General features: G+C 35.1%; 1 protein-coding gene across 1 annotated transcript in view; it reads right to left on the reverse strand.

The window, feature by feature from the left end:
- Nucleotides 1–4,319: 4,319 nt before the first annotated feature.
- The window catches only part of LOC131031614 (DNA repair protein rhp54), a 127,904-nt gene continuing 116,806 nt past the window's right edge, over nt 4,320–15,417 (reverse strand). Inside the window, exons 8-9 of the mRNA XM_057962777.2 lie at nt 4,751–4,898; nt 4,320–4,645 (exon numbers count right to left, since the gene is read on the reverse strand). Of these exons, the coding sequence (XP_057818760.1) occupies nt 4,490–4,645; nt 4,751–4,898 (304 nt within the window). The 3' untranslated portion in view covers nt 4,320–4,489. The remainder of the gene's footprint in view (nt 4,646–4,750; nt 4,899–15,417) is intronic.

Genomic DNA, 15,417 nt, shown 5'->3' on the forward strand with positions numbered 1-15,417 from the left:
AAACTTTTGTCAAAACAAATCTTGCTAATTGATCACTGAGAATAGAATTCAAGGGATATTCTAAAGTTGTATAGAGGGTTTGTACATTTGATGATGAACATGTTCAAAGAAACATTGAAACACCATGGGTGACAGAGGTTAGGTAAAGATGGACAAGCCTGTTATAAGAAAAGATGATCAAAGAGATGCATTTGTCATATACTATGAAACATATTATACTTTAGGGATAATGGTAGCAGAAACTTAGTCACAGTCATCCAAGGGTCTTCAAGGCGGAACAGGTGTGTAAGAGACAATCATATCAACCTTTCAACAGTCATGATAGTGAGTTTAAAGGAAGTGTAAGGATTGTGAGTGAGGTCCTTATCATAGATAAAAGGAATATCTAGTGAAGTAGTCATAAAGGATGTCTATAGTCACCAATGAAAAGTTTCATGAAAATGGTAAAGAATTTGAAAGACTTTCACAAGGGTGGTTAGTGAAGTCATGAAGAAATATGATAGTCAAGGTAATGAGAACAAGGCAAGAGTAGATGCTCTTACAATATAACTATATTCAAACATTATCAATATTGTTAGGGATATGTTTGAGTCAGTAACTACATAATGACAGGATTTTTAAGATGAAGACAATAGTATCACAAAACAAATAATGGTAGTGGGTGTCACAATTCATGATAGAGATGAAAGAGCATAAAATCTAGTGATAATCATCTATAAGATCTCAAGGTTACGAGGTTAGTTTATGAATCCTAATATGCAATTTCATATGCTTAAGGAGTCTTTGATGGTCATTTGTATTTTCATCCGACTGTAGTGCTTTTTCGACTCCCAAATCATGAGGAACACGTGCCCTACGATTATGGAAGGAGTTGCAACGGTCAAGGAAAGAATATAGGGCAATTTGAAGACTTTTTCAAGTGGTTGAGAGAATTTTAGAAACTTTTTTATCAAATTGAAGGTAAAACTAAGCATCTAGTAGTTTAAGGAGCCTCATCAATAGGTGATTCAAAGGGGAGTCTTTTCTTCACTTTCCCACCTTCTTAGAGCACTTTTGAAGGCTAAAAAGTAGCAGCAAAACATTTGGATGCCCAAGGAGTTTGACTCAACAAGAAATGTAAAGAATATCATTTATTTCTTCAGCAAATGTCCTTTCTTGTAGCAAGCTAGTGCACTCTATAAAGCACAACTTTTAGTCCTTTTTTTGGGGAGGATTTCTTGTTGTCATAGGCATACATTGTAACATGAAATAAGGTTATTTTGGCTTGATTATCCAAATATAATCATTTTCAAATTTGTTTAGTTGTTTCGAGCACGTTTCTCACTAAAATTCAGTTATTTAATTTCTCACATGCTGTTATCTTATGTAGAATTTCAATTTGATATATTTTTGTGATTTTGTTCAAATCCTCCAATGCATGTCTCATTTTAGCACCTTATAGAAAAATACATGATCATTGCAATTTATTTTGTAATAAATGTAATCAACTTGTAGGTGTGAAAAGCTTCTTTTGCTTCAAAACTATAAAAGCATTCAACCTTCTTATGAATTATTGATGTGTAAGAATATTAAAAACTATGAGTTGTGTGACTAAACAACTAAATTCTTGAAACCATTATGTGTCAAACAACAAGTGTAAGTCTTGAAACTCGTTTGGTGCATCAACATAGGAGTATAGGTTTTATTTTATGTTTGTCCTCTTCCCTTTTCCCAACAAGTAGTTTTAGGTGAGCTCCAAGGGAACCAACCCTCTCTGGAGGTTGGTCTCAAGCATTAAAGCCCACTGTATGAGGCCATCCAATGTGTCACAAGGCTATTGAGTTAATATCTCAATAAAGGGTGCAAGCTTTTGTGATAACAAGAATAACTTAGAAGTTGAAAGGAAAGAATTAGTGATAAAGAGGGAATGTCAAGATATATTCTACATCCTTACAAGTCACATAGAAAGATAAGTCTTCTTTACTTTATTTTCTTTTGGTTTGATGTGCGATAAATGTTCATTTGAGTTTCTCGTTTGGTAGTAATTATGAAATTGATTGAATTCATAATGCTTTCAATGCATTTATTTGGCCAATCTTGATAGATTGAGTTTAAGATGGTTATGTGACATGTTGAATAAGTTCATGAATATGAATTGTATGTCAAAGAAATAGTATAATCTTAAATGGCCTTCTAATATCTTGTTGTGAATATCTCCAATCAAGTTGTAATTTGGAACCATGGCATGTGATTGATGCTAGAGACTCCCGGTTGTTATACAAGGTTGCATTTAGTGCATTGTTTGTTAAGCCAAAGTTGAGCTTCTTTCTATCATCATGTAGTTTCATTTTTGCCTTTAAAAGGGGAGGTAAAATCATTTGAAAGGGTTCTAATTTTTTTGAGGCATTTGAAATAATTTTTGGGCAAGATAAAATTGTTCTATGTTTTATTTTCTAGGCAATAACAATATTTGTTTTCTACAATTTTCCATAATAACATTGCATACTTTGATTCGAAGCATATATAAATACATGCTCTTAGTGTGCAAAATCTCTAGTTTGTGATACAATAATTTTTGGACAAAATAATCAAAGGTTGTAAATTTGCACATTTGCAAAATCTATATTGTTTTCATTGTTAGTCTTTGCTCAAGTCGTACTATAATTTCTTTCATTGAAAATAACAAAAGCATTATCACAAAGTGTATTTTAAAGGAGGATCACACTGTTAGCCTATTGTAGGTAGAATAGCTATTAAATAATAGTTTATGAGTGACCATTGAAGTATATTGAATTGTTATCAAATGAATATGTATGTTATAGTGACTCAATAACCTTGAATAAGCAACAATCAATTTTGTTTCCACATAGCCCAAAATTGATTTCAAAATAATAAATCTTAATTACCTTTTTACTTGTTTTATGTTGTTTGAATCCTCATGCCTAAATGAAAGTGATCACAAGGATCTTGCATGTTTAATGATACAATTCACAAATCCTTGTCATGAGTGTATGAGTATATTTGCTAGGCACTAGATTATAAAGTTGTTGCATATTTAAACTTAAGAGTCATAATGGGCCATCCACCTAGGTTTTGCAAAGCCTGAAGTGTAGAGGAAAACATAAGTCAATTTATTTCTTATTCACTAGCCTAACTTCCATCAACTTTGAGTTTAAGATCATTATTAATATTTAGGAGCTACTGTAATACAAGTTGGGGAACCAACACATTACATTTACTCTTCTTTTTTCAAGGTATCTTAAATTGCTTCACAAGTGAGTGATCTAAGTATCTTTAAGGCACACATATATCAAAATTGTTACTAACTTGATTACATGAGCATTTTGGTATGCAAGAGGGTCATGACTAGAATGTGATCACCTCTTGAAGAACCATAACCTTATGATGTTGAGCGTATCTTTAGATCACCTTAAATATCCTTGTTTTTCTCATGCACAATCTCCATGATACATCCTAATGATATGCATGTCTTTACCTTGGACTCAAGAAGAAGTGCTCAATTGTAATTGAGTATCTAACCTAACCCCTTCCAACCTTTTAGCCATCCTTAACATGTTCAATACTAGTCAAATGCATCATCTTCCCTTCCTTTTAGGTGTTTTGGTAGATATACATAGACACTGAAGGATATACATATGTATTTTCCGTTCCAATATATATATTCAAATCATTTAAATCTCATGATTAGTAGCTCTACTCTAACTCACATTGTAATGCAAAGGATAGGTCCTCTTAAAAGACAACCAAGGTGTCACTTCTTATTCTTAGGAATCCCTATACACTTTGTATTAATTATTACCTAGCACTTCCCTCTAAGAAGTTGATTTCATTTGGCCACGAGGGGGGGACTAATGTGTCAAAAGCATGTTAGACTTATTCAATGCCCCTAAGCTTCTTTTATTTGATATTATATATGCATCAATGAGATTCTTTTATTTGATATGACATATTTATTTGTTTGTCTTTGGTTGACCTTTTGCAAAAATTGAATTCACTTGACACATTGTGTACAAGCCACGTCTTTATAGAGTCATTCCATACAAGTAGATTCACCTCTATCTTTATTTCATCCATACTTAATGCTGTAATATTTTGAATGTTGTAATTAAACTATTACTATCCTTTGTTTTTCTTATAGACCGCCAATTCATTTTCTCATTCCTCTAAAGAAATGATTCTGAGTCATTGATAGGTCGTCATTGAAAGTTTTGTGACAAAAACTTCCACTAGTTTTTATACCATAATGTTTATTGAAGTTTCAAAAAAAACCATGATTCTTTATTTGATAATGCAAATGAAATCATCTTAAAAGAAAACTTAAAAAAAAATGAATGGCTCTTATCTCACCCAAAATATATAGACAAAGAATGCCTATAATTTTACAATTTTTATTGTTAATTAAGAAAATCTCTTCCCCTCGAAATATGTAATATTTCACGATATGGAATTTCTAGCAAAGTATTAAGAACCTATCATTCTACATCTATTTTTACTTCTCTTGATTTTGGTGCACAAATGTTATTGTGCCATCATGTATGGCATCCTTCAGGGCTAAATCCTCGACATTTCTAGAATAATCTTTCCAATCTTCGAAGATTGGAACTTTAGAATATGCAAGCAAGTCAGATGTGTCACAAAGTGTATCCTGAAAAAACAATGAACTTTTATTCAATATCTGTTTTGTGGTATAAAGAACTTGGGCGGAAAACCTAGTGAGGAAAAACAAATTAATTTACGGGATCATTCTCACCAAGCGCAAAGTAAATAATTCCTGCAATTCCTCCCGACTAAAGTGTTGACCACTCCTTTTGCTTGCAATCCCAGAGTCAGTATGTCCTTCAATTGTAGCTGCAACTTCACCTTTCATCACTTGTCTTTGATATATCTTCTCTTCAATGCTTCAACAAAAAATTACAACTGTTAACAAAAACAGCACTAATAGCCTGTCATGAATATTACTAGAGGAATTAAAGATATGATAAAATTGTAACCGAGGCAATTCTATATGGTCTACTTAGAGTGTAATCTTGTACTTTTTCTTTCTAGTTTTCTTTCGAGGGACACTAAGAACACTTGATTCATAGTACGAACTACTTTGATGTTTCTGCTATTCTAGATTACGGCTGTAGTTATTTAACTCTATTTAGCTATAATGAATACATTAGTACAAGAAATTACAAATGAGAAAGATGGATAACATCGAGAATGCACGACTAATTTGCACTAGTATAGGGCAAATCAACACCATTGACCAGTGCAATTTGTCTATCTTGGAGATTGATCAATATACTTTACTGAAATGGATCTAATTATGTACAGGTTCAGTGGACATTTTCAAATCACTCTTTTCATTATATACTTTGAGATATGCATAAATTCCTTCCCCAATGTATTTTGGCTTTCCAGTGTTTCTAATTCTTGGAACTTGGAAGTCACCCAAACACCAAAGCAACAAATCCCCCACCTATATATAAAGGCAATTCAAATAATTTTTGGAATTCGTTTGAAATTTAGAAACAGTTTGAAAAGATGCAAATATAGCAATAATGCTACTAAGCAAGCAATCATCAATATTTAACTGTGTTCCACGGGGATGCATTCTCGGTCCTCAAATCCCCATTCCTGTCCCAGGTGTCATTTCAGGTACAGCGGGATGGCAGGGGACATCCCATCCCCAAAATTCTTCAAAGATTTCATATGTAAATAGGAAATGTGATGAGGATGTTTGTTCTGTTAATAATCATGTTAGTGTTCACATTAGTAAGTATAATAATGTGTTTGAAGTCAAAATAAAAGTGAGTTGTAGAAACAACTCATGAAACAGTTCTAGGTGAGAAAATAATTATTTAAGGAGTATTTGTTTGTATGTTTGTTAAGTTCTTAAAACAACTCAATATATTAAGGAGTTGTTTCCTACAAAGTAGGACATTAGAATCCTATATGTAATGTCTATTGAATGAAAAAGCAATGAAGAATGCAAGCATATTTTGAATGAAAAAGCAATGAAGAATGAAAGCATATTTTATAAATCTCTGTCCATATTGCTAATATGGTATCAGAGCCAATGGTAAATCTTGGGCTATGGGCTATGCATTTGTAGCTACATGTGTATTGTCAGCGATTTAAGCTATAAACTTTAAAATAGTGTGATTGTGAGTTGTCGAATCACCACAGCTTATTTTCTACAGAGGTCGCCATATGTTGACTTGTCAACATGATTTGATTGTTCTGTAGATGATTGTGAATTCAAGTCTCAGTTCTTGGCAAATTCAAGGCAAGCATCATGCTAATCGTCTTCAACATGGGCGTCAGCAATTGCCAAAACAAAGAATAAGGCCCCATTGCAATAGTTTATCTGTAGATTAACAATTGCTTATCCAGGTGCCAAATTAATCATAAACTTTGTTTGACCATCTGCCAGCATTTTATGTGCTTTCTCACAGACCGATCCAAAGAAGGGGAAAATCGGAATTTGAAGTTCACAACTGGCAGCCTGAGCACACTGGCATTCTCGCCATCATCCGGTGTGGGAACGTGGAATGCAATGGTGTTTGAGCTTGTGATGAAATTTCGGCTTGTGTACACGGTGTATCTGATTGAGTTACGATTGGCTTGTTGGTTTGAGCATCAATGTGCAAATAGATTCATGTATTCTCAGTGACTTGTGGGTCTCTCCAAGTGGCTTCCTCGTATCTGCATTGGTCAATATCTTACTAGCAGTATATTTTCCTTGAAGACCAACATTTTTGGTGATAGGCAGGTTTATTTGGAGACTTTCTTCATTGTTGTGTAGTGCCATGAGTAGTTATTTTTTGGCTGGAATGATCAAGTAGTTGGCGAATTAGTGGAGTTTGCTGTAGAGCAAATTAATGATGGCCACACTAAGGCCGTAGATGTCACTGGCCCCAATGGAGCTTACGTTCAAAGTAGCAACGATGGGGGTGGTAGTGGTGCTTGTTACAAGTGAAATGAGCATGATCACAAGGTTCGTGACTGCACTAGAGGCTGAATGAAAGCGCATGCTCACTATCAATGAGAAAGAAAGGTGAAAAATCCTTTAAATTAAAATCTTGCGAGTGCCAACGAAGTCATTACAAATTTTATTTAGTGCTCATCAATATAATGCCTTAGATTTATTTTATTTAACTCAGATTCAACGAATGTATATCAATATTATTATAGTTTAGAAGTCAAGTTGTGTTATTTTCTTTGAAATAGGGTCTATTTGTCAAAGTATTAAGATGCATTATCGATGGAATCTGACACCTTCAAAATTATTTTGATAACGGGGGGATATATTCCTACCTCAAAACTGATGAAATGAGCCTCAAAGCCAAATTTGCTGAGTGGCAAACTCACTGGAGGAAGGAGGCAAAGGAGGAAGGAGAACAATAGTGCCTCTCATCAGCCACTAACAATGAGGTCGCTTTAGGTATCAGTGGCATTTCCTTTTATTTCTATTTTTGTGTTTTTACTTCCTCTTGGTGAAAAATAATGTTGTCAACAAACATTCCAATGTAATGCAGTTCATGGATCTTGGAAAGGTTAGTGGCGATCCAAAAAACCATATGAGTTGAACTAAGGAGTGTGTTCTTGTTCGTGTCTAGGTTTGTGGTAAACCTATGTGAAAACCATGAAAGGTTGATGAGAAGTACCTTTCCTTTGAATCAAGATCATGAGCCAGAAGAATTTGGCATACTATAGTTGAGAGTGTTCAAGTTGAAAAGAAGAGAATGTGGACATTGTTGATATTGTAAACAGTTCTATAGGAGAGCAACTGACTACAGAGATCCTATGACTGCCAGACTTCTTGGAAGTATGGTTGGCTGGTGATGGATTGATTGGAAGTCAAAGTGGGATTAGTGCTCGTATGTAGGTGATCATGTGCAACAAGATCCAGATAGCAATTTGCAGACCTAAAAGTATGCATAGGCATACGATTCTGTGTGCAACTTGTGTGATGTTCTTTCTCCCCATGTTCACACTAAGGGGGATGTTAATAATCATGTTAGTGTTCACATTAGTAAGTATAATAATGCGTTTAAAGTTAAAATAAAAGTGAGTTGTAGTAACAACTCACGGAACTGTTCTAGGTGAGAAAATAATTATTTAAGGAGGATTTGTTTGTACATTTGTTGAGTTGTTGAAACAACTCAATATATTAAGGAGTTGTTTCCTACAAAATAGAACGTTAGAATCCTATAAATATGTAATGTCTAATGAACGAAAAAGCAATGAAGAATGCGTGCATATTTAATATAAAGCTGCTATAAAATCTCCTCAAATCTCTGCCCATATTGCTAATATGGCCATCCCAAAGAGGCCCAAGGATGGCTGAGACATCCTCTAATTGTCTCAGGGATGGCCAGATCCCCAATGGCAGGACAGATTTTTATAATGTTAAAAGAAAAAATCTTTTATAACATAAGAAATCCTTGTAAATATACCATGACAGCATTATAACAATAGCAATAAATATCATATTTGTATAACAGCTATAAAATTAATCACAACAGCAGTGACAGAAACAACATTAGTATAAATCATGATTCAGATTTATAGCTTATGACATAAATTATATAACAGTTACTACTAACCATAAGTTGTAAAAAAGTTAATGCTATCAATAAGCTATATAACAGTTAACACTAACTGCAATAATTTTGATTTCTGATTTCTTTGTTCAGAAAAGTCTTTAACTTCAAAATTTTCGATATGTCATTAGAGTCAGTTGCAAAAGATATTAATGGTGCATTGGCCATGGTCTGGTACAATGTTGTCTTGTGTGAGAAGTGCAGCCAAACAATTTCCTAAGTTACTGGTTCTAGTATTGGTTCAGGTTTGGGTTTGAGGGTTTGGTTTGCAGGTTCGGGCAAAAATAATTTGGGAGGTTCATTTTGGGTTTGTCCATACAAAAATATATAAAAATCAGAAATATATACGTCTTCCCAGCAGTAATTGAGTTCAAAATACCACACATAGCATCATATATTTTATATATAATAAACAAAACGACTATAAAAATGAAAAATATTATGATGTCAATTAGTCAAACTCAAAATGTCATGATATATATTATAATTAAAAAATAACAATGTCAAGCATCAACAATCAGCCATTGCTGATCAAGCATCATCATATGGGTCTTCAGAAATATCATCACCATCCATATTAGATGATGTAGCTATTGGCAAATTAGAAGAACCACGGTGCCACTAGCACTAGCAAATACATAGTTGGATAGACCAAATTATCGAAACATAAAAATAGATACACCATGTTATTGAAACATAATAATAGGCATTGTATACTAACTACATCATCACCCCCATATAAAAAGTCATTTTCTAGACAACAAGGAAAAAAGGTAAGCATCAAGTAACATTAGGGAAGATTGTTCAATTTGATGATGATATTATAGACGAGGACCTATAGACAAACTTGTAAGCATAGTTCGCAAACTTGAACTTGGAGAATACTCGACAAATCAAATAAGCTCGACGGGGTTCTAGGGGTAATGCCCCCCATTGGTGTGTTTTTTATGCACCTCAAACACAAAATAGAATACGGAGTATCTTACCCTCTCTTGAACAAGGAGATTTTGTATGCTAAGCTGTGTGATCGATCAAGAAGACACTAAGGTTTACAATGCGAATGATCAAATTAAGTTTCCTAGATAGGCTTAGTTTATGGATGTGATAATGCTGGTTCATACAAAGGGACTTACATTGTTGTTCTCGGATCTCAATCAATTCTTTCCCTCTAAATGACTTAAGATTTGCAATTAGGCTCTTTTGACTACATCTATGAATTCTCTTTGAAATAAAATGCAAAAGGAATAAGGTTTAGGAATCTCTACTCTAAGCTATCAATGCAAGAAATTATCAATGACTTAATGAAACCAAATCAAACTTTGTTTTGCCATTAGGAACAACTATGTAAAGTTGATGCAATCTTCTAAGGAGATATGAAAGATTTTCAAATTTCTCACGCACAGTAACACCAAAGGAAATGCGAATCAATGAGAGTAAAGAAATGGAACTTCAACATAAACAGAGTTTAGTCTAACCATGCACCGCGACTTGCAATCAACAAACCACAAATGGTATAGGTTTCACCATAAATCATCAACAATGCCTTCCATTCAACTAAGTACTTATTGCAAAAATAACTCTTAATCTAACTAGAGAGATATGAAACCATGCTAACATCCAAAATCACACATAGGCTCACCAAACTTCAATGAATTTGTATTAACTTTGGCAGTATTTTGGCAACAATTCACATAAATCTATTATGACACAAAATGAAATGAGCTAGCTTATATAGATCTCTTATTACAAATGAAGGGCCTAGATTGATCTAGAATCAATGGTTAAGATTAAGACAACTAAACCTTGATTAGGGTTGGTTACAACCAACTAAAGAACATCCAATAGAAAATGAACACCTTCCTTGGCACAAAATGCAAGGAAAGAGAACAAATGGCAAAATTCCATGCCACCTAATCCTTCAACAAACCTTCTTCTAGGATGATGTGTCCCTTATCCCTTTCTCTGCTCGCAAATTCAATGAATCTGGATACAACAAGATCAATTTTTACCATTGGTACACAGTACAATACCCAACTTGTATTCTATGACGCCCAAGTCATTTGCACATGTGGCAAATGATTTCTCTCATTCCATCTCTGGCTTTCGAAAGCTATCCACAAAGAACATGAATGAATAAGCTTTGTTCAAGTGATCTTTCACAATAGGACTTGTAACTTTGAGAAGGTTACTCTCCACCTTGGCTTTCAAACCTTCTACACTCATATCATCTTCATTGATCACCTCTTGTCCAAGTATCTCTGCAACTACAACAAATATCTTATTTTGAATTGCTTTGATCACTCCTTGCCGCACACAATCATCACGTATCTTCTCAAATATTTCCTTTTTTGCTATCAATGCACAATACCGATGGGCAATATCATATGTCCTTCGCTTCTATCACACTTCCATCAATCAAAGATTGCTTGGGAGTTTCTTTCAACACACGCAAACAAGGAATTGTCTTATCTTGCACAACTAGGAAATCTTCCCACAACTCTACCACACTTTGAATTCTATACATGAATGTAGCAACTTTTCCATATACTTGCACCAATTCTTCCACAAACTTACTATGCTAGTAATGCCCTCAATCCATTCCTTTGTTTCCTTTGCTATAATCCTCATTTCTTCAAAACTCTCAATTAATTCTTTTGGAAGAGATATTGGTGGGAATCTGGGACAAATGTCTCCTCTTCTTGCCGAATGGGCTTCATCAAGTGTTTTAGGTATTCATTCAATTGCTGATTTGATTCCTTCAACAGATTTTTCTTTTCTTGCTCTTTTCTCAATCTTTCCGTGATGACATTGACAATATTCATCCATATTTTCAACCTCTTGCTCTTGCATTGTAGGTTCTAAATCAATTGTCCTTACCTCATATTCTTTGGGAATGATGCTCTCTTTTGCCTTATCAATTTTTGGAATGGCAACTTGCAATGTGCGAGACCCCAAACTATCTCTTGTGATTTCAGAGAACTTCTTTGCCTTTTTCTTCTCCACAATTTTACTTATCTGTGCTAAAAATTCATCTAAATCATCCACTGGTTGTACTTCTACCATTGCCTTCTTCATGTGCTCTTTCAACCATTCAAGTATGGTGGATTGTTCTATGCCCTCATCCAATTGTTTACTTCCCTATATTCCCTTTAGTGCTGAAATCATTCCTTCATCAAAATCCTCATCTAGAATAGGAATTTCTAGATTTGTCAAATCTTCAACTGCTACTGTTCTTGATTCAGTGAGACAATCCACAATAGGAAAGTCAATATCCTGCGAAGACTCATGTTCTCAATTTTCTTGTTGAACCGATTCTAAAGAAGCATTCACATTTTGTTCTTGATGAATTGGAGACCTCAAATCAGCTTCCTTTTGTGATACATTTCCAACGATTGATGTCATATTTTTGTCTCCTAACGAGCCAACTTCTCTTACGGATGAGATACAAAAGAAAGAATGAGTCATACTTGTCCTTTGTTTCTTTTGTCTCTGTTCTTCACTTGCATCCTTCTTGCCTTTTGCTTTTCTAACCTATGAACTTTTTGCAATATCTTTCCTTTTCCTTGAATTTTCACCTTCTTGCCTACTATAATCTCTCTTCGTAATTTCAGTCATTGCTTAATCATCGGATGAATGTGACTCCAAATCATCCATCATGTCGTACGTCAAGGAAGTATTTCTTTCTTTCAACTTGTTGATCAACCCACCACTTTGTATACTTCATAACTAGACTCATCAATGTAGATAAGTCTGATATTTCAGGATTAGACTAATTAACTAGAGGAAGTGAAGTGACTTATTCTTTTCTTTTTCATAATGGACTTGAGCATAATTTCCATCATCTTCAAGTTGATTGAGCACAGGGAAAAGTTCAAATACTCTAATCAAACTCACTAACAATCTAGACCACATCCTTTTCCTCACCTTGAAATTGTCTGTTGCATTGGCCCAATAATCCTCAAGATCAATTCTATGCTTATACTTTCTTCCATTTATCGTCTTAATGCAATGATAAGGATCAAACTTTGAGAGAGAGAGAGAGAGAGAGAGAGAGAGAGAGAGAGAGAATTGTATTTCCTCATCAAATTTCTCATCTGCTTGTGCCGAAGGACATGACTCAATCATCCTCCCAATAGCAAGAGGAAAGGTTACTCCAGCCTTATGCATGCTTCTTTGAATTTTGTCGTATGTGGACAATTGCTTTGTGACTTCAGGCAATATCATCTTATCAATGGGATACCTTGGGAGCTTGTAAGGACATCTCGCAAATCCTTTGATGGAACGCCTAGCTGATCCCCAAACACACATTCAACACACAAGAAATAATGATAGGAAGTTCAAGAAAATAACCAGTGTCTACATGCTTCCTGTCAGAACTATGACAGGAGAAGAATAGAAAGAACTGAATCCTATAACAAAAATCAATTAGCACTATGCTTGCATAAAGACTAGGAGAAAAATAATCAACAAGACAGATATTGAACACCAAAACCTTAACTTTATTAGTGCTCTTCATATGATGATGATTACATTTCATGATAGATGTCTACATTCAAACGTTTTGGCCATGCACTTGTTTGGCCGACTTCCTCTCTGCATTCTGCTAGGCCTCTACAACTCACCCATGATCTTGTACTTCTTTTCTATCTCTTCACACCTCCTCTTCTACATTTCATTCTCACGGCTCTGATTGCTCTCGTTTTACCTCCTCATTTCCTTCTTATGTTCTTCAACAATTACCGATCTACTCACTTATGGCCAAGTCACTGTTGGCATGTATTCACCCAATGGTATCCTCCTACGCGACCTCTTGTCTTCTATCTTGGGCCCTCGATCACATCTTTCTTTTCTATTGTTCAGCCTTCCATTTGTGTTGCAACTGTTCTAAAATAAATTTCTCCCTCTTCCAAACTGATCGAGCTCACTCTATCTACGAGTCGGGACTTTCCTTCCTGTCCAAATCAAGCTCGATTGTTCAGCCTCTCGGTCCTCATCCGATCAACCCTCTGTTTGACTCTATTTACCCATTTTATCTCTTGGTTTAGTTTCTCCCAAAACTACACGATTACCTTACGTAACTAATTCTTTTTTTTTTTAAATGCTCATTAATCATTCATCTCCATTTGCCAAAGGCAACTAGCTCATTCTGTCCAACTTTCTTGCTCACGTGGCAACAGGTTTTGTAACCATCCAAACCGAATCCTAGCTGCTCAAGCTTAACAAACACTTAAACAAAACACTTAACAAAACACGATGTTCCTGCATCAGACTCCCAAGGCACAAAAGAAAGCATGTGCTCCTGCACATGGGAGTAACAAGCATATCCTACTTCTTTTCATTCTTTCTTCCTCTTCTTCCAACATCGCTCGAACTCATCTTCCACATTCATCCAACATTGTGGTCCACTGCTCCATTTCGCTCTTATGAAGTTATCGCTAGTGTCTAACAACCTTCTCATATCTCTTCGCATCCTTTCAGCCACACACAAAACATCATAAATGAATAGATGGAGGTTAAAATTTCCCATGTCTTCAAAATCACTCACCCCATACATCTGTATTTCATTATCATCTATATTTACTACTGCTGTACCTGCAGTTTCAATTTCATACTCCACCTTCTCATCCAACATCTTTTTCAACCACTCTTCCTCCATGGTCAACTCTTTATGCCTCACTGTAATAAATTCTTCCTCTATGGCTGCAATATACAAATCTAAGTCCTTTATAACTCCTCTTGTCTTCAGGCCTTCAAGTTTGTCATTCCACTCTTGCTCTATTGCTGCTAATTGGATCCACAATTCGTCCTTCTTATCATTATTGCTTGCACCTCTATCCAATTCCTTCGCTGCAATCTCTTTGCCTCCATCGTCTTTAATCACTGCTACTCCAACATACACTTCTTTACTTTTTTGTTTTCGTCTCTTCCAATTCTTTCTTTTTGATCTCTCCATCAAAAATTTCTTTATCTTCTTCTACTGCCCCTAAATCTGCTTCTAGCTTTGCTTTTGCATCTTCTTTACCACTTCTTAATCCCTCAGCATCCTTTATGTCTACTACATAGTCTTGAGTCTTGTTGTTCTCATCCAACCTTCTGTTCATATCCATTTCCAACTTGTAATTGTGCCTTTTATTCTTTCCAACCTATCTATGTTTATTTTCCATCTTCTTGTATTTGCTCCTTCTCAACTCTTTTTTATCTACAAGCCTCCATAGCTTCATTTCCCATTGAGATATGTCATCTTCATTACTCAGGGCCACATTCTTCTTAGTTTCTTCTTTCAAACTCTTCTCTTCAACAAAATCATTCAAAGATTCAAAAATATCAACATTGTTTAAGAACTGAAATATTACCTCTATCTTCTACATTTTTGACAACCTGTGTCTTAGCTGCAACCTTTCCCATCAAGTCTGCACTCCTCTGTGATCTTTGCCATCCACAAGACCTCCACAAGTTCTTGTAATTCCCCCAAACTCTGCAATTGCTGCTACCTCACGCTTTACTTCTTCATTTTCAGCCACTAATACCCTTGTCTTCTCATCTTCATTTGTTCCTTTCATGCCTTTTGTAAGACATGTTCCTATTGCAAATCCTTTCTCTTTTTTACCCACAAACTCATTCTTCTCTTCACATCTTCCATTCATTTCAAGTGTTTTTCCAACATCATATCCTACAACACCACTTTCAACTATCACATGCTTGGCCACTCACACTTTGTTTTTCCTAGTTTTGGGCTGACGTCTTTCTATTTCTGCACTTGTTCTCCATAACCCATGGTCTACTTTCTGCCTTGTAGCATCTTCTTTATGTTCCATGGCTTCAC

This window comes from Cryptomeria japonica, chromosome 2 (assembly GCF_030272615.1).
Source record: "Cryptomeria japonica chromosome 2, Sugi_1.0, whole genome shotgun sequence".
Taxonomy (NCBI): Eukaryota; Viridiplantae; Streptophyta; class Pinopsida; order Cupressales; family Cupressaceae; genus Cryptomeria; species Cryptomeria japonica.